This window comes from Frieseomelitta varia, unplaced genomic scaffold (genome assembly GCF_011392965.1).
Source record: "Frieseomelitta varia isolate USP_RPSP 00005682 unplaced genomic scaffold, Fvar_1.2 scaffold_215, whole genome shotgun sequence".
NCBI classification, from domain to species: Eukaryota; Metazoa; Arthropoda; class Insecta; order Hymenoptera; family Apidae; genus Frieseomelitta; species Frieseomelitta varia.
Genome location: NW_025109917.1, coordinates 1,442,829 through 1,467,287, shown reverse-complemented (window position 1 = coordinate 1,467,287; position 24,459 = coordinate 1,442,829). Strand labels below are relative to the sequence as shown.

The following is a 24,459-nucleotide window of genomic DNA, read 5'->3' as shown; positions in this document are numbered from 1 at the left end:
ACCGTAATATCTGTTAGTTTTTTGTGTAAATTTCGTTCGAATAGAGACACAATATCAATAGGATTGTTCTAATTACTTACCAGAAAATTCTCATCATTTCTTGGGTTATCTCGTGCGGATCTTCAGTAATCTTCTCCTTTATTTTTTTTCAGTCACTTTTCTCTTCTTCTGCAGAGTTGTTCCAAATTGCGACTTATTGCTCCTAAAATATTGGTCCTCATCAACATCGTCACTGTTAGTTTCCGAGTTTCTAAAGTTCCGAAATTTTTAAGTTGCAATAATAAAATATTATTAAAATAAATATTATAGGCTTATTTTATTACTTACACTAAAACCTTAACTGCATCCGAGGCGGTAAAAAATACTGCGCGTGTCTTTTTAACCTAACGGCGTCATCCGCAACAGTATTCAATTTGGCGCCAAATGGCCCCGTCGTTGGATAAAATCTCACAGGGAAATTGAAATTCCCGTTTCAACGCGATGTCGTGTCTGTCGTTAATTTATCAGCGATAACACCTGCGAGCGTAGCTCGTTGTCGTTTATGGTTTGGCAAAGGAGGCATTCGTGCGGGGAAGACAAAAAAAAAAAAAAAAAAAAAAAAGAGAGAAAGAATTCGTGGCTGTCGATTACAACGAAATTGGCGACGTCACGTGGTTCGAAGAGCGCAATCGTTGCCGCCATCGACTTCCTTCGCTGTCGCTCTTCGCGTACGAATACATTATCCTTTATTGCTGCCGAGTCGGCGAGGCTCTCCCTCTTTCACCCTGGCTGCATTGTTTCCGCTGGAAAATCACACGGAGTGCCCCCCCTCTCCTCTCTTCTGCTCGTTGATATCAAGCGCACCTGGAATTTTCTCCGGTTGATTTTCAAGCGTCTCTCGTCGAGTCGGTGACCTTTGTGCCGCGCCTCCGGCCGCCGGCCGACAGCTGAATGCAAACGAGAGCGGAAAAGAAACGAAACGCAGCGAGGGAAAAGAACGAGCGCGCCAGCTCGTTTGCCTCGCGAATAAACGCGAACGGGAAACAATCTAACTCTAACGCGCGGCATTTCAATTTTCAACCATTTTTCTTCCTCGAGTTGCAGCCACTTTCGCGATACCGCTCCTCAACATCGGCCGCCGTTTCAGCGGGCAGCTCGGCCGTGAAATTAGAACGCTAGAACTACCAAAGTGATCGAAACGACTAATTCATGAAATTAATTTTTCATGGAAATTTTGTGTATTTTTATTTATTAAATTTTACGTAATTTTATGTATTCGTATTAATACGTATATCATACACATACATATTCGTATTATTACGTACATTATACGTCATTTTATATATTCGTATTAATACGTATATTATATATTAAAATTTTTCAAATTTTATGTATTCGGGTGATTTTTAATGAAAATGTATTCATAGAAGCTTGTATTCTTCATTATGTTATTAACTTTACATTTTTAATTTGCGCTTTAATTTCTTTGCTAGAAATATTATACTTTTTCGTTGGTGGATGCCATTTTTCTCTGAAAAAGAATTCTTTTATTACTGCTTGGACGTGACGGGAGAATTTCTCACAGAAAGAATAGTTTTAATAAACACACTGCATTTCTCTTTTTTTTTTTTGAACGTCCAGTGAGAAGTGTGCAGCGCATGCATAGGTAGAGTCAGGTAGTGTCGGAGACTTCCAACCCTTCCAGCGAGGTTTCCATCGATCACAGTGCGAAATAAGGAAGGAAACAGCTCTCCCCCCGTGTGCTCCCCAAGAAAGGTTAATATTTTCCACTTCCTTCCGGACTTGCGACCTTCCCCCTGGCTGAAGCTCGTCGTAACTCGTTTAACCGGCGTGCGTGCGAGTACGTAAACACTCGGTAGGGTGACAGGGAAGTTATCGGCCGCTCCCAGCATCTAAAACTGCCTGCCATGACACGCCGTTCGCCTCTTTACGCAACGACCACTTTACGCACGCGTTCACGCCTACGGGCGAGCAATTAGCCGCCACCGGTGTTCGAAAACTTGCAACTTAACGCTGGAAATACACCGAAGTGAAGCAACCAATTCGTAATTCTTCATAGGAATTATGCAGATATTTTAAAAAAATCGTTTAAAATGGTTTCTCGTAAATTATCAATTCGTAATTCTTCAATTATGCAGATTTCGCTTTCTCGTAAACTACGCGAATTAAAGCTCGTCTTGGATCATAAACTTTCCTTTGATGAGCAGCTTTTTGAAATTTTCTACTTTATTCGTTATTCCAGTGTTAAATAAGCACTTTCGTTGTTGCTTTTTTCACGAGAAATTTTGCAGAGTTTTCTCGTAAAGTACGCGAATTAAAGCTCGTGTTCTTCCACTTGGATTATAAATTTTCTTTTGATGAGCAGCTTTTTGAAAATTTTCTACTTTATTCTTTATTCTAACGCACTTTCGTTCGTTCGATTTTGCTTTTCTTCACCGAGTTCGTCGCGATTTAACAGGGAACGATCCAGGATACATGTATGTATATCGTTTGGCTGGATTCAAACGAAACAACTCTATTAGAATTTGAACGAACATTATCGTGTTATGCGCATAGTGACTCAGTGATCACTCTCGTGTCTCTACTCCCGATTAATCGAGGCCTCTTATTTTTAATCAACTACTTTGAGGTCATCTGCACTTATACCGAATGAACTTCAAGTCGTGTAATTCGTCGTTAGACATACATAATTAGCCCGCAAAACGTGAACGCGAAATCGTCGAGAAGAAGAGCGTGTTGTCAAGCGTATTGTGCGCATCTATGGAACTGCAACATCAGATGCCATTAGACGCATCGTTTTTTTTCTTTTTTTTTTTCCTTTTTTTTCGCGAGGGCGCCTAAGCTTCTTTTCACAGAACAGATTGAGGATCGCGCGCTCGGCGAATCTGTTACGTTCGCGTTTTTTCTGCACTTGTGTACGACGTTCGGAGCTTGCTGTTTCAAAAAGATCGCGACAAAGGGTGCCCTACAAAACGTGCTTACATAATGGTGACCCTCCCCCTCCAGTGCCCTTTTTCGTGCCTATTTTGTCGGCGCGTACCCGTTGCCCCATTGTCTTTACCTGCTTCGCGAAGAAAAAAGAAGAAAACGGTATCGACAATGCGAAAAACTAGGCTGAGAACGAACGTTCGTTATGCGCCATTTTTTCTCGCCTTTGCGCCCATCCACGGAGTCTAATTTTTTTTATCTTCTACGTGTGTATATCACAGGCATGCATTTTTTTTTGCCCCGGGTGAATTGACAAATCTGTTTCGGGACAATTGACGCATTTATAAAGGCGTCTACTTATCAAATTTTGGAAGCAAGATGCTGATCCTGAGGTTAAGGAGGTAATCCGGCATGAAAAAATCGACTATTTTGGGATTTTTTCTAAGGGAACCATGATACATTTTGGTATGCAGTTTTCGTACACAGATTTATTCATACTTAAAGAGTATATTTGCAATTTTTTTTGGGTAAAGCATGTTTTTAAAAACGGGTTCGAATGGCTGACGTGATACCTGTTGTTTGAAACTAAGAAACCAAAATGCACCAATTAGTATAAATATGGCTATCGCATGTACCATCGAAACAGCAAAATTTCAAAAATTAGAAAAATGGCAGCATTTTGAAGTTTATATATCGATTTTCCTTGTGCTTTTTGTCTTTTGGGTGGTAAACAAAAATAGAAAAAAAAACATCAGATTTTGAAATTCGTGGTTCATGCGATAAAGGTATATCCGATGAAGATCTCCTCCAAATTTCAAGTCAATCGGTCAACTAGAACGTGAGATATACCGTCAACCAGTTTAAAAAACATGGATTTGAGAAAAACACATTTGAAGTTCTTGTTACCCCTATTCATACTTACAATCAATCGAGCCAAAATAATTACCAAAAATAAAATATTATAAAATAATAATAATATAAAAATAAATAACAATATTATAAAATAAAATATTCTTTTGAGAAAAACACTTTTGAAATTTTTGTTGTCCGTTGCACAAAATATATTCATACTTACGTTACGCAAGCAGCACACCGTTTCCTTTAAACATCTATAACTTTGTTAATTTTACGAATTCAAACAAATTCGTTTACATGGACACTTTCGAAATCATATACTTTGAAAAAATGTAAAAGAAAAAGATTGATTTTTTTACGCCGGATTACCAGAATACCTCCTCTCTTTTCGATTTGAGGTCAGGTTCTCTCTTAGTCTCTCACATCAGTGAGATCTCGAAGGCTGATCAACTTACGTTACGTTATGATACGTTAATAAAGTGATGAAACGTCGCGATTACGCCTCGCCTTCTTTGTACTTTCGCCCACTTTCACTCTCTTCTGCTGCGTTCGAACGACAAGATAGCGGGGTTGCATCTTTTTTTTTTTTTTTTTTTCTAAATACGAGACGCCTGGTTTTCGGTGCCTAGCCTAGTTTCGCTCATCGATAACCGCGATGTGCGCGAGCCGATGTGTTGATTGAAACAGCAGCTGTTTGCGCAAACTATTTTCGTGAACTATTTTCGGATGTGAAATTGAAAAATCGATGGCCAACTCGCGTGTTCGTCGTTACGTGGTTGGACAACTTGGACGAGCTCCGATATCGGAAACGGAAACCGCCGTGATAAGCACGCAGAAGTGGTAGATATCGTGGACCACGAAATAGCTTGAAAGCGCTTGAAAACTTGAAATATTCCTCGAACGAGTGTGAAGCAGATCCTTTCATCTGGCGATCAAAATGACAAAGATTGCACTTGCTAGATTGAGAATTTGCAGAGTCCGGCGCTGATGTCGCGGTGAAATCATCGATGACGAGTCGCGAGAGAAACGGTGTGACACGTCTCGACGAGGATTAGACTTTCGATTCTTCCTTCGGGGCAAATAGCCACGCGATAGAAACCGCATTTTCAGCGCGTACGCCGATCGTTCAACGAATACACTGTCGTCGTACTAAATATACAGAGTGTCTTGTGACTGGTGGTGTGAAAGAAAGCTGCGATTCTGCTAATAAAATGCTTTGCATTTGGTGTACTGTTTTACATTTGTAATTTTAACAATCGAATTGAGATAAAACGGGCTGAAAAGGAAGAACGAAATTGTCTTCGAGAAAACCGAGTTTAAATGTTTATCAAATATAGTATTTATTTGTCAAAAAATGTGAATTTAATTAATTTCGTACTAGACAGGCGTGAGTAATCGACACGAGGATATTCTACGCGCAAAAGTGAGTGAAAAATGTAGAACAAAGTTTTTCTCGTCATTTTCAAGAAAATAGGCTTTGAATAAAGTTTCGTTAAAGATTGCCTTGGTAGAGCACTTGACAAAATTTTCAAACTCAATTCACTCGAGAACGAGGCACTTGTATGTCTTACATACAAATTTTACTCTACATTCTTGACTTACTTTCGCACATTCTGCCAGAATAACATTCTGTCAATTATTTTCTTTCGTCACGTCTAGAATTCAATTAAATTCAAGTGTACTCGACAAATATTCAAACACGATCTTCTTGAAAACGAACGCTTTAACAAACAAATTTTATTCCTTCTTTCCAGCTCGTTTCTTTCATATGGAATTGTGGTTTTATTAATGACGTGTCACGCTATGTATTCAATATCAAAAATTGGAAAATCACCAAAGACAATTGTATCAAAAGGCAATTCATACGTTTCGTGAAAAAAAAAAAACGATCATTCGTCTTGTAACGAACAACATCACGCAAGGGCTGATGAAAAGTGCGCCTACTTTTGAAGAGGAGGGGAAAAAGTCAACGTATTCGAAAAGACAGGTCATCACGGTGCTCCCGTTTCTCAACACAAAGACCATCACGCTAGGAGCGTTAATTTATCAAAACGAGATAAAACCGATGTCATCGTCGCGGATGGCTCGTCCAAAAAACCGCGAACAATGGCGATCTGGCTCGCCGAGTCGACAAAGGAGTCGAAAAAGTCGGACAGGGATTGGTATCTTTGCGATCTCTCGCGATTGCCCTGGGGGCAATCATCTTTTATCTCTCGCAACACTCGAATTATCCGGGAAATTTTCGCGGCGAATGAAATTTCCGTCACGGAAGGCGCGATTATCGCCGTTAGTGGAACATGAATTAGCATGCAACCTGCTTGGCGAAACACTCGAGCCGGAACGCGCGCGGAGAATGCGAACGTTCTTTTCTTCTTTTCTTTCTTTCTTTCTTTCTTTCTTTCTTTTCCCCGCCCATATGCGATAACTGTATGCATTTCCTCCGTTAATCAAGTGTACGTGTTTTCAGGTGATCGGTAACGGACTGAGGACCGACGCGGGCAGCTGCGACGATTTAACAAACGGTGAGTCACGCATCGTGTCGTCGACGCATCTCTCCGACGCTCCTCTCTTATCGTTTCACAACGAGATACGTACGCAGCGTATCTAGGGCCCGTTTGCTCTTGTAAATAGCCCTGGCTGACTATAAAAAGCGGCACGGATCAGATAGTAGAGAAGCGTCGTCGGTACGCTTTGGTTTCATTGATCAAATCCCGTGGTGAAAAGACCCACCACCATTCACGCTCCCCCTAACGATCGCGCACCCCTCCGCTACAACATTGGACATTACGGTTCGATAATATTCGTCTACACTGCATTTTCTCTTTCTTCTTTCGCACATTCGCTACTCTTTCCTCGTCGTTTGTAAAAATGAAGGGAAAGAATTCTTTGCTCTTCGTTGAGATCGCTTTTCTCGAAAGATTAATCGTCACTCGTTATTTGCATTAGTTTGTAGCTTTGTGATATATCGGGTCATCGCGAGTATATTTGATTATGCTTATTATTCGTGAATAATATATCAATATATTGTTACATATGTATATTTTGTATATTATGTATATTATACATATGTATATCATGTATAATATGTATGCTACAATATTATGTATATTATACATATGTATATCATGTATAATATGTATACTACACTATTATGTATATTATGTATATGTTTATTACAATATTATGTATATTATACATATGCATATTATGTATAATATGTATATTACAATATTATGTATATTATACATATGTATATTACGTATAATATGTATAATATTATACATATGTATATTACGTATAATATGTATAATATTATACATATTATACATATGTCTATTATGTATATTATACATATTATACATATGTATACATATAATATAACATATTACATAATATATCCATATTCCATAACATTCCGTAATATATCCTTATTATTCAGTAATCGTGAATTTACTTGCCTGCAAAGGGACAAGGAACACACTTGAAAATTCTCGTCGACTTGTCCACGGCACAAAAATGGACGAGACCGCGCACAAAAAGAACGAGATTGCGCGTAATTGGAAAATAGGCGGGAGGAGCTTGGGGGGGGGGGGGGGAGGGTCGCGGTGGCGGTTCCACGACAAATCCGGCAAACGGTTACGGCCCTGACTTTGCCCTTCGGTCATTATCATCTGTCGGAGCGGTCGTCGCATTTTCTCACGCTACTTCAGCTGCTGCTGCTGCTGCCTGCCTGCCTGCCTGCCTGCCTGCTCGCGCGCGCACAGTGCAATGATCTCCCTCCCGTACCCGCACATCTGCCACAAAATTACATCCTGACCGGGCCTGCATTTTTATTCTCTCCCACCGGCCAGTTCACCCTTGCCCGGCTCCTCGTTCGTCCACGCCCGATCCCCCAGCCCAGGCGCGTTAAATCTCCGAAGAAAACGCACTCGGCTGTTCCCTCGTCCCACGAATGATCGATCGATCGATCGTTCCGAGCGAATCACTTTCGATGAAACATTGTCCACACCTGCCTTTCGATCGTGCTTCTTTTCGTCTCGTTTTCGCAAAGGGAAAGATCGCGTGATTCTAGGCAGAGAGATTAGGCGATTTCACAGCGACCGTTTCACTTTCGCCGCCGATCCCTACCGAGGTATACTAATTAACAATAAGCAATCGGAACTAAGCCATTTTCTGCATTTGTAAATTATGATTTTTTACTATCATAACTATAACTATAATTTTACTACCATAACTATAATTTTACTACCATAACTATAATTTTATTAGCATAACTATAATTTTACTACCATAACTATAATTTTATTACCATAACTATAATTTTACTACCATAACTATAATTTTATTATCATAACTATAATTTTACTACCGTAACTATAATTTTACTACCATAGAATGATTATTCTTGCTAATTTCATAACTTACAATTAGGGAAAGTTACCTTCCAGTGGGAATCGATTCCGAGACATTTCTCGTTGATTTTCGTACCTTTTCTTTAACCGACGAAAGCGATTTGCTTCGTTGAGTCCGATCGATTGTCGATCGAAGGAAAATTGATCGTTATGTGAATTGAAAGAGGTCGCTTTCTTCCAATCGAGTTGTAGCACCTCCTTATTTACATCTGACATTTCTTCATCTTGGTATTCGAAAGCGAAACTGTTGAAATATACTGAAAGGTATGTTAAAAGCATCATCGATTCGATTATTCGGGCAGAAATGTTTCCGAGGTTGCGAGGTCCAACGTTTCGCGTTTACGCTTCCGGAATAACAGTAATCTCTGTAATTACATAACGTTTTCTCCGAGAGACTCGGAGAAGTCTGATCGAAATCGTAAAGATCGATAGATTTTTAGAACAACTCGAAAGACCGTTGGTGGGAAAAAGAAGAAAAATGAATGAAAGAGTGGAATCGAAAACGATTCTACGAGGTATTCTTTACTTTCATTCTCCGATTGTTCTTGCTGGAAGCGATTTCGCGGTTTACGGTGTGTTTCTCGGTCTCGCGAGCAATTTGATTCAGCGAATCTACAAAAGATCCGCTCGTCACGAAACGTGTACGTGATCATGGTGTCGCGGTTCGATGGATTTTCGCTCGTAAAATCGAACCACGCCGTCGCGAAAGTTTGCTCCCACCTTAGATTCTCTTAGTTTCGCTTTGAGCTACGACACTAAATTATTCATACGATCTTGTTCATTTTTTTGCGGTTTACAGACACACGATCTTTCCACATTTGCGTTGCGTTTCAACGACTTGGCAAATTAAAGGTCGAATCAATCCCTAATCGAGCCACAAGCTCCTCCAAATTACACTTCTTTCTATTCTATCGGGGGAAAAATAAATAAATAAATAAATAAATAAAAATGGAAGATGAAACATACAAGCAAGCGTTTCAAGGACACGAACATGGTAATTTTTACGAAATCGCGCGTGTCAGGCACGAAACCGTGACTCACTGTTCTGCCACCTCCTTCGATGCGTTTTTCAGTCTGTCGATAGGTCACGCGAGATCATCCGGCTAACTCCCACGCGACGATCAAAGGAAAGAAAAAAAAAAGGGAAGAGGCACGCGTTAATTGCACGATACCGCGACGTTACGTCGCCGTGTCGTATCTCGCTATTCCCTATCAGCCTTTTGTCACGGTTCTATTCTCCTTTCTTTTTTTTCAGTTAGAGAAACTTTCTCGCGCGAAGGATTCTGGAAGGATTTTGTCCTTTCAAGAAAACTGTTTTCTTAGGAAACGTGAAAACACGACTAAGAGAAAAGAGCAAATTATAACAAGAGATGGGTTGAAATAGAATTCTTCGATAAATATCTGTATAACCTATGGCGATGAATGGCAATGAATGTAAAATATTACGAAACCCTTTGTGTTTCTATGCACGAAGAGAATTGCTCCTTTGCTGGAAGAAAAAAGAATAGGATTGTAACAAGGGATTAAAGTAGAATTCTTCAGCAAATATCTGTATAACGTAGCCTGCGGTGATGAATGAATGTAAGATATTACGAAAATATTACTGTAGCGCGTTGTACGGCTGCGAAATGTGGTTGAATCGCCGTGGAAAAGCAGATCTTCACGGCGATTAAATCGACAAACGATAGGAAACAGGTTTCGGGGATTCCCTAGGTCGTAACAGAAGAAACTGCCGGAAGAAAAATGCGTTCCAGCTGGGTATAAATCACGCGAGATACCAAATGGCTCTCCCCTACTGGTGTGTTTCTAAGATAATTCCTGCCTCGAGGAACCTTCGTGAAACTTTTGAAATTCCACGAACTCTTTGCCAGTGAATGTCTACCGATCGTAAAAAAAAAAAAAAAAAAAAAAAAAAATAGTAAAGAAACTTCTAAGTGTAAACTTTCCAAATAAGTAAAATTAGTCGTTCGTTGTACGTTTTTAGATACGTGTATCCGAAATAATAGTCAGGTTTGGAATTGGAACAACCGCGCTTTCTCACGACAATTTCTACGTGGCGAGCGACGTGCCTGGTATTCGTGAATTCCAGTATCGTCTGTTCTTGTCATCTTGTTCTTTGCGTTGGCGTTCGTCCGTTCAACTCGCGAATTCGGTTGAACGCGTTGCTAAAACGCATTGTTTACCTCACGTTGGAGGGCATGAGAAGGTAGGTACGTGGCCGTCTGTTCCGCGTACTTTGCTATCCGATTAGCGGCTATGCGAAGCCTTACGTAAAAGTATATAGAAGTTGCCTGTTTGATACGGCTCGCGCCCGTCCGGAAACGCGCTCAGTGCGATCTGACGCGATGTGCGAGGAGGGTTCCGTGAGGGAGAGAATCGCTTTGTTGGAGGGTGAATAAAAAGCTGACCGCGAAGATCTAACCCGCTCGCCGCTCGAGCTTTTCGTTCCTTGCTCTCGAACTAAACGGCCCCTTTAGAATCCACCGCCCTGTTCTTTCATCCTCTCTCTCTTTCTCTCGCTTTCCACTCATCCTCTTTTCTGATCTCACTTTATTCAAGGTATAATGGATCTAACCGATCGTAACTTAGTTCCTTTATAAATATTTCCCTTGCCTTTCTCGCACGTTCTCGCTTCTCAAAACACACGCACGCGATGAATCAAGTCCGATCTCTAATTGAGTCAGACATCTAATATCCAAATGTTTTTTTCTCACGACAGTTTAGTATTTTATGCTTGTTTCTTTTTTTTTTTTTTCAGGAAAGAACATGGCACCGGTGTTGGGTGTACCACCCCCTCCTCCACCTGCCCCTCACATGGGACCAGACGGCTTAATCTTGCCGAGGAAACCGTTCAACCCTTGCCTCATCTCCAGCAATCACAAGGACCTTCGCAGGGAATTATTATTCAATCAGAAAGTGTAAGTCTCTTCCAGAAGTTGAATTCTTTTTATATAACACTCGCGTATATGAGGTGGTGTCTAGTTGCTTTGTTGCAACGTCGAGAATCGTCATTATTAACAACTGCATGAACTTTGGACTTGTAGAATCACGTTTTATGTGTCCACGAACCTTTGAATGGCAATGTACGTGCAATAACGTTCGCGGTAACGGGAAAGAGACACGCGCGTGGCTTTCGATGCCATGCCGCTTCGCACGCCTATTATCACCGAGAAAATCGTTTTCTGCCAGCGTACGCTAGGCTCTAGGCTTGTACGTGTATGGCGGAGACGTATTCTCCGGGCACGTGTGTTTGCGACTCATTCCCAGGCACTTTTACGGTTTAAGCAGGGCCGCTATTCAATCGAAAGGTTGTTCACGCGCGTTTTTCTTCATCGTGGCAATTTTCACGCGAAGCCCGCAGCACGCTCGCTGCCACGCGTAATTAGCTAACCGCATCGGTTTTCACTTTCTTTCAGCGGCAGGAACGTGCTGAATCAGAAGAGCGAGCTCCAACGGGCACTCGAGAAGCAGAGGGAGGCTGCCTCCAGGAGAGAGGCTGAAAGGAATCGGGAAGAGAGTTATAAAGACGATCCGAGAACCGCTTTGCAAAGGGCCATCGAGCAAAGGGCGAAGCATATCGAGATGGCAGTCAGTGTCTCTCTTCTATCTTTATCTTCTTTCTTTTTTTTTCTTTTGTTTTCTTCGGTTTTTCTCTAGTCACTCGAAATTCACGAGCTTTCTCTGAAAAGGGGTCTACGGGTCAGTGGCAAAAACGTGGGTGAAGTGTGTATCTTTTGTTGGTTGAATTTACTCAATCTACTCGTTTTGTCTTGGGACGATTTCTTCTTTTCTCGACCTCGTAGAGTTAAGCTATCTCGAGAATACTAACGTTTTGGTTTCTTTCAGTTGGAACAGTCGCAAACGACGACGGAGGCACCGAACAACCTTTTGGTGACAGCAAGAGCGAAGTTGAAACCGCGCACAGATTCGCAATGAAGTTACGTAAAATGAGAGAGAGAGGGAGAGAGAGAGAGATAGAGAAGGACGAAAAGAAACGCAAGGAGAGACGCAAAGAGAAAAGTCAATCGTGAAACGTGACACGTGCATTGTCGCACGGTCAACGAACAAATTGCGTTGCACCGCTGGCTCTCGTCACATTCTGTATCTCGACCATGTACATATATGTTTAATTCGATGAGAATTCGTTGAAAATGAACTAGGATGGCGAGGATCGTCATTAAAGTAGCGAAATAACGCAAGTCAAATCACGCAAAACCGAAAAGATGAGGGAAAATAGATATCGACCGATATGCGTATTTGTTGACTCGAAATGGTATTCACTTGTGCGTCTTTCGTGCTAAAAGTAGATAATTGCCTTATACTCTTCCAAAGTTCTCAGAGAGCGCGGTTGCGCACACTGGGCGATTCATTTCGTCTTCTAAGCGACGAGTAGTCTAATTAGATAGTACAGTTGTAACCATTGTTATCCACATCTATGGAAACCACGTGAATCGAAGCGATACATACGTAAGCGATATATGTATTCGCGCGCATAAGTCGAGCCAAGTCTTTTTAAACGATGAATCTAGGGGATTGTTGACTCAGATGTCGTGTAAAACCGATAATTCGTTTGTCAAGATCGTGTATCTGTAGCTCTCGATCGACGTGTAACTTGCCTACGTGTGTCAGCGATGCGGTATGATGCGTCTAACTTCGCCTAGTTATCCGAGACGTGAGGTATCGAGGTTTGCAACAAATTGGCCTTCACAGAGCGCCTTGACGAGAAAATAGTTTACTCGGTGTCCGCGTTCGATACTTTGTTACGTGCTCGAGATATTTCAGAGCCGTCTCATCTAAGGACTACCTATCGTTAGAATAATTAAGAGACCAGTCATAAATAGTATGAATAGATACGAATAGACGAGAATTTAAAAGAAAATAAGTATAAGTGCGCAACACGTTAGCTTATTATATCGTGCCTGAATTTATATCAAGATCAGACCTGAATACGAAGTACACAGAAATAGCGTTCTACCGCAATAGAATTGGAATAGTAGAATATCAATACCCTGGGACCATTGTACACTTGTAATGACTGCTAGCAGTTAAATGAAAAAAAGAATCCGATATAGGTTGATATAGCAGCATTTATTAAACTTCGGTGTTTATAGTTCAGAAAAGGAATGAAATATATACTGTTGCACTATACTGTTTCAATCGATGATCAACCGTAGGAACGTGATCGTTCGTTCGAATTTAGCAAGTTTTCTATTGATACAACATGTGTATTACAGGACATTTTCTATTGTTTCGGAAATTGAGTAAAGGTAACCGTGATAAATTTGAAAATAGTTGTAATGTAAAATTCTACGAAACAATAAAGAAACTCGTTAGTAAGTTGACGTATAAATGTAAACATAAATTCTAACATTATCGCGTTAATTGCATTAAATTCCGATTTGTGCAAACCAATCGTAATATTTAGGACTATTATCATATTGGAGCAATTAAAATATTAAATATATTTTATTCAACGTCAATAATATACGTTTTCTTCCACCATCATAAATTTGCAGAAAAATAACAACAAATGGAAACGTGTTAGTTGCAGTACAACCTCGATTATTCGACTATTCTTAAATACACATTCCCTTATCCATAGTTCAATATTGGGTTAAAAAATAAAATAAAAAAATATGCAACTTTCTCATATTTCGAGTATCTCACAATATTTCGCATTTCGCATGATTATATAGTGTTACAGCATTCTACCGACAAAGAGAAAACGATGAATAAAATATCGTGTAATTAAATATCGCGTTATTAATAATAATGTTCGTCATCAGTGTGAGTTTATATAAATCAACTTGTACATTCCCAGATAAAGGATATAATCAATACATGTAACGCGATTCGAGAATAACAGACATTTCAGTAATCATCTCCGCGAGAAATAACTTCTTTACACGTTGGACGTAGAACGAGAGTATGCTCGAATTGAGCAGTGTAACATCCCTTGACATCAACCAAAGGTGGGTAAGCCTCTACGGCACCTTTATCACATAGATCCTTCAGAGCCATTTGATACTTTGTGCAACCAACACGATCTAACCATCGCTTGCAGAAAGCCAAAGTACCTGTTTGTTATAAATATATAGTTTGTCGTTTTACAATTTGTTTCTATTTCTCGACAAATAAATTATTCATTGGAACCAGTTGATGAAATGATATTTACCGAAATGCTTGTTGATGACGTTAAGTAGCGATTTACTGCTCTGTAATCTCAGTGGGACGAAACCAGCGTCAAAGCTCTTCATATAATGAGAACAATCTAAATCATCGTGAACGATTCCTCTCCCAGTAGATCCGAAAGTTTCAATGGCATAGAATTCATTTTCTTCCATCCTGGTAGCTTCGCCCCCTTTAACTATCGGTACAGTTTTTCCAGCGTGGATACGATACGGAGCAATCGAATGACCATTAAGATTTCTTATCGATTTCACCTAAACATGAATTACCGATAAAGATTCCCGATAAGATGATTATAATCGGAATAAGATAACATACAGGATAAGTTTTGCCGTCTAATTCAACTTCGTACGACTCCATAACTTCTTGAATTGCAGCACCAACGTCACATAACTGAACATCAATACCAGCAGCCTTAATTCCAGTATTTGTTGCATCACGAACCGCTTCGATGAGTTTGTCGTATTTCGGATTGAATGCTAATGTAAATGCACAGTCGATGATTCGTCCGTTAATATGTGTACCAAAGTCTATTTTGGTTACATCGTCATATTCTAAAACAGTTGGATCTCCAGCGTTTGGAGTGTAATGAGCTGCACAATGATTTCTTGAGCAGCCAGTTGGAAATGCTAGCCCAGCTTTTAATCCATCTTCTCCTATTAATTTTCTACCCGTGTTTTCCAACTCATTGCAAATTTCTATCATTGTCATTCCAGGTTTCACCTGGAAATAAATTATGTTTTTGCGTGAATTGCTTTCTCCAATTACATTCATTTCTGCTACATACCCATTTCATAATATGTTTCCTTGTTTGCCTATGAGCCTCAGCTGCCTGCCTTGCTTCATTGTAGATATCGTTATGCATTCTATCGAAAGCACGTGCTTCTTCGCTAGAAAAACGATCTTTAGCTGTTCTGTCATCTATTCCTGCAGCCGAAGGATGATCCATTATTTGCCCAATTGGAAAATTCCCATCTGGGAACAATTCTGATACAGGAATAGTCGGAGGATCTGTTTGTTGCTTAGGACCCCCAGCTTTTCCACGTGATTTACGTTTCTTTTTCTTTTTCTTAGCATCGTCTGTTTCTGCATCATTTTCTGTTGCATCTATGTCACCTTCGTCATACATATAAAATGATTATCTTTCATACGAATTTAAAAACAAGTTACCTTCAGCATTATCTTGCTTTGGTTTGTCTTCTTCCCCTTCCGGAACATCTGCACTAGCTTCACCAGCTCCTAAAAAATATTTAACAGAAAGTTATGAAGGTGAAAATATTAGTGCAAAAAAAATACAATAAACACAATTCAAAATTACATTAAATAAAATTTTCGTTGTACATAATAACTTAAAAATAATATTGATTATAAAACTAAAAGTAATTGTAAGTTTTATCATAAAATTCAATCACTTTGTGTAAAGCAAAACTTTAGTCGTGAGATAGTAGGAAGTAGGAACAGGTGCGAAGTAACTTCTATGTGTACATTGCGTCGCTCATGGACACGTTGTGTTGTGTTCATTAGTTGCTACTGTAACACGTAAATACAAAATTGTATAACGTGAATGTGCATCGTCATGAAACAATTGAAAGGGAATGTTGCACGCGTACGCATATTTATTTTCAAAAGCAAAATATCGAAACTAGTGTGAGACATATGATATCCCCAAACTTGCGTAAACGGGTATACACTGAACAATTTATGAAATGGCGTACCAGCTTTCTTCTTCTTTTTCTTCTTTTTTTTCTTCTTCGAAGCTTCCACTGCGCCAGTTTCATCTTCCTCGTCGACCATTTCGTCTTTTTCTTCGTCTACCAATTTTTCGGCAGACTTGCCGACTTCATCCAACACGGCAGCCATTTTCAAGAGGAGACCAAACAATTTTATGTCATTGACGATGAACAGTATAGATAAAGCACCTCGTGGCAGTTGTGTTCCATGTTTTGAAATATCGACTGGAAAAATCGATTTCTCAGTGACTTGTTGTAACGAATTACAGAAATTTCAATTTAATTGTTAAAAGCAATAAACTCTATAGCTAGGAAAAATCCACGTTGCATGTCTGAGAGCTAATTGTAGTGATAGACTGCTTTTTATTGCAGCATGTGTATTATTTTCAATTATTATTCGCGAAACTTTGTACGAAATGCGCATGCAACGATTTCAACTTCAGATAAAGATCGCAGGGCCAATGAAAACGGCCAAATACAGAATATACACATTTCGATTTTCGAACAGAGAATCGATATTTCTCGATAGCGAGAAATCTCCAGTAATGTACGTATACGTAACGTACTTGTTCGTGTTCATTACGGGCGGGAAACATAGCACGAAGAATTATCTAAAAATCCAAGCAAAGAGTATAGTTAACAACTTTTAGATTTGTTTCACCATTGTTGAGTACATTTGCAATTTAGAATAGTCAGAATTATTTAGTAAAGTTATTACCTCTATTGAATTTGGTTCGTTGTTGGTTAGAAGTGAATATGAATAATTTACATAAGTGGTTTGTGAAAGTATTTGAACATATAGCACAAAAAAATTACAATCGTAATCATATATAATCGTAAACATTACGATTGTGCTGACAAAATTTTAAATTTTAAAATTTTTTAATATTCATGGTTACGTATATATGTGTCGGTTATCGCGAAATCTATGCTTCAAATGGATGTAATGTTTAATAATCGTATCAGTGCACACTGCAAATACATTTTATTTCAACAAGTGAAATTAGCGGATGTTCACGTATAAATCGGATTCGACTCGTATATGCTCGAGCGCCCCTCCCTTCCTTACCATTCGCCGGTTAGTTCGCGACGTGTTGTGCGGGGGGGAGTAGTAGACTGTTGAAAATCGTGGTGTTAAGATATATTTCTTCGCGCGTGACATTTATTAACTGCATAATACTTTCATCGCCATTTTCTCACTTCTCATATCCACGCTATTAGTAAGTATGTTTAATTGACTTACGTTATTATTCAATAATTTATCAAATATTTATACACTTTAGATTTTCATTTGTATAGATTGTCGGTGAGTGCAAAGGAAGTATTAAGGGGACACCATGAATTTCACAAGGACGCCATGAAATTCAAAAAGAATATTATGGTGAGTTATGTAATCTAATAGCTTTTCAGGGAATTATGGAATATTTGATTCATTCTGAAGAAAATAGATTCTCTCTTCCTTCGGAGAGAAATATTGTCACGATCAGGTTCAAATATGTTGCGCGCATCACGTTGGTTCAGTACTGCGCAGGTTTGTTTAACAGACAAGCACGCCATATTTGATTATTTTAAAGTATATTGAAACTCTAATGACAGATATTCAAAGTAAAATTTTTGCACATAGTTATATCACATAATATTTATAAACATTTGGTAATATTAAGAAATATTTTACAATAGATATTAATATATTAAATATATTGATTAATTTTTGTTTTAGTCTGTTTTTTTAAATAAACGAATAATTTATTTTATTTATTTTATTCTTTGTATTTTGTTTAAACTATTATTAATTTCTATTATTAATTTCTATTAAAATAAATTCTTCAAGCTTTAATATAAAAAATAAATGTTTAATTATTAAATTTTAATTATTAAAATTTCAAATTTAAATAGAGTTTTATTTTTTATTATCCTAAATTTTTTAAGCTATTAACAATATATTTTTTTGTTACAGGTATTCTTTAATCCTCACTTTTTTCATGGTGTCCAACGTTGCTATTTAATGATGGATTTCACTTGGACCACGATTACATCAATAATGATGGTCTTCACGTAAGTCATATGCATTCTTGTTTTTCCGCTTATTCAATCATGTCGTAGGATGAAAGGTCCAAATCGACATAGATGACTGTATTATGTAGAACTTTTGATGAGTATAACGACTGCGGATATTTACTAGTGAATAGTAATATTTTATTTATTAATTTAGGATAGAATCTTCTTGCATATCACGTTTTCTGATGGTGATAATTATACATTAATAATTAATATGAGTGATATGATAAAATGAATTCTTCTTCATTTTCTTTATCTTGTTTTTCCTCTTCTTTTTCTTCTACTTCTTGTTCCTCTTTATCACGCTCCCTTCCTTTTTTATTTTTCATTACCTTTTCTTCTCCTATAAAAGCATTCTCCGCGGTTTATTTTAAAAATTATCAACTTTATATGGACTTATCCGATTTCGGTAAATTAGACAACGACAATACCGACACTGCAAAAAAGTAGTTTTAGAAGTTTCGCGCTCTGCCGAGAGATGGTGCTGGCAGCGAGCTCCCGGCATTCCACGGGTGGTTCGAAATGGGAGATGCGCGCGCGTTCGATAAAGACATGCGCGAGACAAGCGGCCGCAGTCTCGACAGTCAGTGCATGGCGGCCCGAGGCCCATCGATATCGTATCGCGTAGCACTCGAGATACGCGTTCGAGTACACGAGTGCGTCCGTGGTTTACCGGGGAAAACTTCCCTCGTCCTTCGACCGCTCGGTTGCAAGAGTACCGCCGTTGTAGTTGACGTCAGTGCGTGACGCTTGTGTGACAGGATTTCTCGTCCTTGCTGGATCTCGTGGATTCGCCGGTGAATCGTCAGACGACAGCAAGTGAACACGGACCAATCTCCCGGTGAATATTCACACTCAATAATATTTTAATTCGCGTGCGCGACCATTTCTCGAACCATGCTACGGCTTTCACCCCTTTTCACTGTAACCGTGCAATTACCGATTGGAGCAACAGGATATTTTCATTTTCTATAGTGATGTTTCACTATTTTTTTTTTTTTCAATTTATAAATTCCTCTTTTTCTCTCACCGATGTCACCAGTATGATATCGACGGTGTTTGACTGAAAGGATAGGAACGGAATTATTATTAGGTCGCATATTCCTCAGACAGTTGCCATATTAACGTGGATGTCCTCGGAGCACGAGGGCGGCGTGTCCGCTCGGCACGAACAAAGTAGTTTATACCACCATAGGATGACGTATCCGGCAACGGTGGTCAATGATCCGGAAAATATCGAAGGGACAGACGTACAGGCTCGGTGTCACCGGCGCGGATTTCTCGCAGATATCTTTATTTCCCGTATTTCTCCTATATGCGTGCTCCTATATTTCTGACTCTCTTTCAGTTCCTTTCTCTCTCTCTCTCTCTCTCTCTCTCTCTCTCTCTCTCTCTCTCATCTTCGTGATACCGATGTCCGTGTGAAGCCCACACCCGCAGCGTTGCCAAACGCTACAGGTGTGGTCATTGACTTCGATCGAAACATTTGTTGTTGTTACTCGTCCAATGCGAAAAACAGTATCCACTGCCAATTTTTCCCCCCATTTTCGAGTTGAATTTTCACGGCGAGCACGAGACTCGCGTATATGTATACCAGTAACATCACTTTCACGGCTCTTGGCCAGCTACGTGGGCGAGCGGGCATGCTCGATTCGAGCAAACCGAACAAGGTTAACGCGGACGGGCAAGGTTAACGTTAATTCGCTCCGCGTCTACACTTTTCGGAGTACCGTAAGAGGTTCCCGAGGTTATCGCGGGCAGTTTCAAATCACCGTATCTCTGTCATCATCACGTGCGCGTGCATGTTGTACAATAGATCAGAAAGTAATCGCGTTGTGAAAGGTAGAAAATCGTCTTCCGAGTACGACTTGAATCTTCCTTCGGAAAGTAAAGGATCATCCACTTTTGGACTTTCTAAAAAAAAAATAACTTCTTGCCTGAAACAGAAGAAAACGATCACGTAACATTTCTCTTACTTACGTACGTCTCACGACTCACTTCAAAGTTTATCTTCCTTTATCTCTTGCGTTCGTAATGTTATCGGCAATTTGCATTTCTCACGTGTCTCAACCTCGTACGTTTTTAACAGCATTCTAACGCTAAAGGTCGTTGGGTTTGCTCGTGTTCGTTGTCTTGACGCGTGTAGTTTTTCTGGTAAATGTAATAGGATTCCCTCGATTCGTGCGATCAACTGGATGAACAAGCAATCTGCACGAAGCGAACGAGGTTAACGCGGAAGAACAAGGTTAACGTAGGCGACGCCAGATGCGTTTCAGCGACTCGGTTGCCTAGTCTTATCAGTTGAAACGTGTTGGGTACCGTTGCTTATCAATTCACGGTTGGAAACAGAAGTTCCCAGTGAGCTTGCATCGGCTTCGCGTTTACCGGAAACGGAAACGATACGTCGCGCGATTCCAGGTCTCGTTCGTTCGCGTTTAATTGATTCGCGATAATAACGACGACGACGGATATATGCGAGCAAGAAAAATGACATAATTATCCATAGTGACATAACGTGTCTAGTATTGATCCTGCGTGTCAATGAATTTTCACCGAATTACGTTATATACGTCAGAATCTTTCGTTGAAAATTATGCGTGACACAACGTATTGTGATGCTGATTCTGCGTGTCGATGAATTTTTCATCGAATTACGCTATTTCTAGAATTTTTCGTAGAAGGTTATTCGGTGCTCGTTAGAAAAAAAATCCTCATTTCAATTTCAATTGAATCGTCATCTTCGTCAACGAAAAAAAAACCACGAAATATTCGCGTCGTTTGATGTTAATTCATCGAACCGAGTCTGAACATTGAGTTCTTCATTCGAACATCGAATATTCATACCCACTTGTGTTTTAAACGTACCTTTAACGTGAATATCGAATAGTCGAGTTACTTCGTACGTGAAATCGTTATAAGTGATCCCTTTGATCTAAGCGAGCCGAGAGATCATCCATTTAAACGCAATTCGCCGCGATAATGCCTTCTGTCTCTTGCGTCTCTTCGTCTGGTAGATTTTTACGATCGTATCGGAAAGGAGTAACGGGGAGATAGATGCACGCGTTGGAATTACAAGCGTGGTCGTTAAATTTTACATGTACATGGCGAAGTACGAGCGAGAGGCGTCGAAGGCGAGAACAATAGGTTAGTGGTGACCGGTTGGTCGTAGAGGGAGAACGAAATCCTCTCTGCTGCACGCTTTTTCTTTCGCTCGATTGTTTCGTTCTTCTCACTCTCGTCGAGAGAGCGAACAGAAGCATATTTATGTAGGTAGACCAAGTGAGAGTGCTCTTGTCTCGAGAACGGTCACTCGAGTGGCGAATTAGTGGAGTTAGCGACACCGTTTCTTCCCTTTCTCTCTTGGGCCCCTTTGCTGCCGATCGCGATTTCTGCGTACCCTTTGATCGTCACTGCGATACCAGCGACGACGTATCTTTCTGTTGACAGTCGTGTGAGGTAGTATCGCTGGAAGAAAACTCTGGAAGAAATTTACCCCCGTTTGAATGAAAGAAGATAAAAAACAGAATAAAAAACATAAAAAACAGAATGCATCGACTCTGCAAAAAGCTCACCAAACCGACTGAGACACTTGAATCGTCACTTAGCTGCGACATCGAAACTTCATAAGAACCGTAATCGCAGCATAATTCAAATCTATAGCCCCTCCAAATACATTATGAAAACAATAATACAGTGGAACATAAACGGTTACTATACCCATTACGAACAACTCCAAATTCTCATAAATAATTTCAGCTCTGATATTGAACAAATTTAAAAAAAAAAAGTACCAGCCTACTCTAAAACATTTCAATACCTTCGTCAAAAACAGGGCAAACGAAAGCCACGCCAGCGGAGGAGTGGCCATTGTAATTTCGGACAAATATGATTCTACTGAAATCCCATTAAATTCAAACTTAGAAGAATGCCACACCACAGAAATTCAAAGACGGAATCAACGCAAACATAAACCTGTCTTCTCAAAATGACATATAAAAAGTATTAAAATATCTCAAAAACATAAACTACTACACACATATCTAATGGCACCATAGTCGCTAATGATCTCGCTGTCGATGGCGACATTAAAGAAAAATAGAAGAAGAAAAAGAAGAGGTATTGCGAATACGATTACTATACCGTTTCATATCGGTACATCTTTCACTGAACTGACAGAACTCTGAAGAATATTCACGATTTTCTCTCGATTCGATTCGTTTAACTTTTTAACAGGCCAAATTTCGCGACTGATTGCAAGATTTCGTTGCCCTTTCAATCTCACGTGAATATACAGGGTGTCATGTAACTTGTTGGTACAAACGGGAATGGTGGTGGAAACTACATGAAAAACTGAATAAAAAATATAGAATAAAATTTGTTCATACGAAGCTTTGTTTCTGAGAAAAATGGCTTTGAAAGTTTATCGAGCACGCGTGCACTTCGATCAAGATTCAACTCAACGGATTTCATTATTATCTCTACTAATACAATTTGTAAACATTCCCAATGTTCGTACGCGAGGGCACAGACTGTTTTTTTAAGTTTAAAAATTGTTGGAAGCGATGTCCACGTTGCCGCATGCATAACTGTGCTCTTCTCATTAAATTGCTACGAACATTTTCTAACGGGTTGTTTTGCAGTTTCAATGTTGCAAACGCTATAACAATTTTTTCTATTAATTGTTCGACGTTCGCTATGTCGCTAGAATACACCATAGATTTAACACGACTCCATAAGTAAAAATCCAGCGGTGACCAATGTATTCGTGGTGGCCAAGGTATTCTTCCATTGCGGCCGATCCAATATTGATAGTTTTCGTTTAAAAAAATTTCTCGCTTCACGACTGAAATACGATGGTGCTTCATCTTGTTGGTAAATTAAATTTCTTCGAATTTCAAGAGGAATATCTTTCAATAATTGAGTTGAATCATGATCAAGTGCACGCGTACTCGATAAACATTCACAGCTACCTTTCTCGGTAACAAATTTTATTCCATATTTTTTATTCACAGCTACTTTTATTTACAGCTAATTTTATTCCATATTTTTTACATTCACAGCTACTTTTCTCGGAAACAAATATTTATTCCATATTTCTTATTCACAGCTTCCTTTATTTACAGCTAATTTTATTCCATACTTTTTACATTCACACAGCTACTTTTCTCGGAAACAAAGCTTCGGAAACAAATTTTATTCCATATTTTTTATTCACTTTTTCACGTACGAATCACCACTTTTTCGCTTGTACCACCAGTTACATAACACCCCGTATAAAATTCTGCTTCGAATCAAACTCTCTTTTCGTAATTTTGTGCAATCGTCACATTTTTTTTTGGTTGTGATACGCACGCGTACAAGTTTTTTTCCCCCCAGAGCCCAGGACCGAAAGATGGAAATGCACGTCTCAGCGGTAGAATTTTTCAATATCGTCGTTCCCGGCCATCCGACGTTTCTAGCCATTCGATATCGGATCGATCGTCAACGGCGGCGCGACGCGGCCGCCCAGTTAAAATTCAGCCGCGAGCTGCGTGACTCTCGCAGCTTCCACACACGCCCGATAGAAAGTATTTCAGCGTGGATTGTATGTACGTGGTTATTGACCTTGTTCATGACCTCCATCGCAATTACGCTGGCGCGTTGCGCTTTTTCAAGGATATTGGAGCCGAGGCGAGTCGATCGATGAGGTCTTCAACCGGGGATTCGCTTCCCCCCCCCCCCGTCTTTCCTCCTCTTTTTTTTCCATTCTTCCTCTCTCTTTCTCTCTCTTTCTCTCCCCACCACCACCGCGCTTCTCTTTCTTCGCGTTTCTTTTCTTTTCTTTTTTTCTCTCTATCCCTGTTGCTTCGCTTTTCTCCGTTTCTCTCCCCCCCCCGCCCCCCCGCCCCCTCCCTCCCTCCCACCGCCCCTCTTTGCTCGTGGCACGGAACGGAACTCTGATATTCGCCGAGGCTTCAATAAAGCCGCGCCGCTTTTCGAAGTATAAGCGCGTCGTCTATTAATAGTGCTCGCTCTCTTTCTTCGTATCTCTGTCTTTCTCTTTCTTTTTTTTTCTTTTTTTTTTCTTCCTCTTCCTTTTTCTCCTCTCCTCTTTCCCTGTGCAGCACACTGGGTGCTCTCGAGAAAGGGGAGAATGCCTCGGACGAGAAGGCGAAAGAAGGGGGTGGCGAGCGACGTGCAGCCTTTTCGCTGTACGCACAGCCGCGTGGGTCGCGCACAAACCAACCCCCCCTGGTTTTTCGCGGTACTCGACGAGCAGCCGCCGGCCAGACAGAAAAGAAAGAAAA

General features: G+C 39.9%; 3 protein-coding genes and 1 long non-coding RNA gene across 7 annotated transcripts in view; 3 read left to right on the top strand and 1 right to left on the bottom strand.

Moving 5' to 3' along the window:
* LOC122527339 overlaps positions 1-13,535 on the top strand; it is a 40,051-nt gene extending 26,516 nt beyond the window's left edge. The window contains exons 3-6 of the mRNA XM_043651423.1: positions 6,251-6,305; positions 10,954-11,113; positions 11,612-11,783; positions 12,042-13,535. Of these exons, the coding sequence (XP_043507358.1) occupies positions 6,251-6,305; positions 10,954-11,113; positions 11,612-11,783; positions 12,042-12,131 (477 nt within the window). The 3' untranslated portion in view covers positions 12,132-13,535. The remainder of the gene's footprint in view (positions 1-6,250; positions 6,306-10,953; positions 11,114-11,611; positions 11,784-12,041) is intronic.
* Positions 13,536-13,940: 405 nt separating this feature from the next.
* LOC122527335 (methionine aminopeptidase 2) lies at positions 13,941-16,280 on the bottom strand. 4 transcript variants are annotated; one of them, XM_043651417.1, is made up of 6 exons: positions 16,100-16,280; positions 15,556-15,623; positions 15,172-15,504; positions 14,703-15,107; positions 14,371-14,638; positions 13,941-14,272 (listed from the first exon to the last, which is right to left on the bottom strand). In XM_043651417.1, the coding sequence occupies exons 1-6, from the start codon at positions 16,242-16,244 to the stop codon at positions 14,067-14,069; spliced, it is 1,425 nt and encodes a 474-aa protein (XP_043507352.1). In that variant the 5' UTR covers positions 16,245-16,280; the 3' UTR covers positions 13,941-14,066. The 4 variants fall into 4 exon arrangements, with proteins under 4 accessions (XP_043507352.1, XP_043507353.1, XP_043507354.1 ...); XM_043651418.1 differs by having other exon boundaries at positions 15,172-15,500; positions 15,555-15,623; positions 16,100-16,277; XM_043651419.1 differs by having other exon boundaries at positions 15,172-15,491; positions 15,555-15,623; positions 16,100-16,277.
* Positions 16,281-17,237: 957 nt separating this feature from the next.
* LOC122527359 lies at positions 17,238-18,407 on the top strand. Its single transcript, XR_006306327.1, has 3 exons — positions 17,238-17,334; positions 17,414-17,495; positions 18,072-18,407. It is a non-coding gene; the product is annotated as an uncharacterized LOC122527359 (long non-coding RNA).
* A 327-nt stretch (positions 18,408-18,734) lies between these two features.
* Positions 18,735-24,459, top strand: part of LOC122527361 (amyloid beta A4 precursor protein-binding family B member 1-interacting protein) — a 223,836-nt gene continuing 218,111 nt past the window's right edge. Inside the window, exon 1 of the mRNA XM_043651472.1 lies at positions 18,735-19,013. The gene's annotated coding sequence lies outside the window, so the exon portion shown is untranslated. The remainder of the gene's footprint in view (positions 19,014-24,459) is intronic.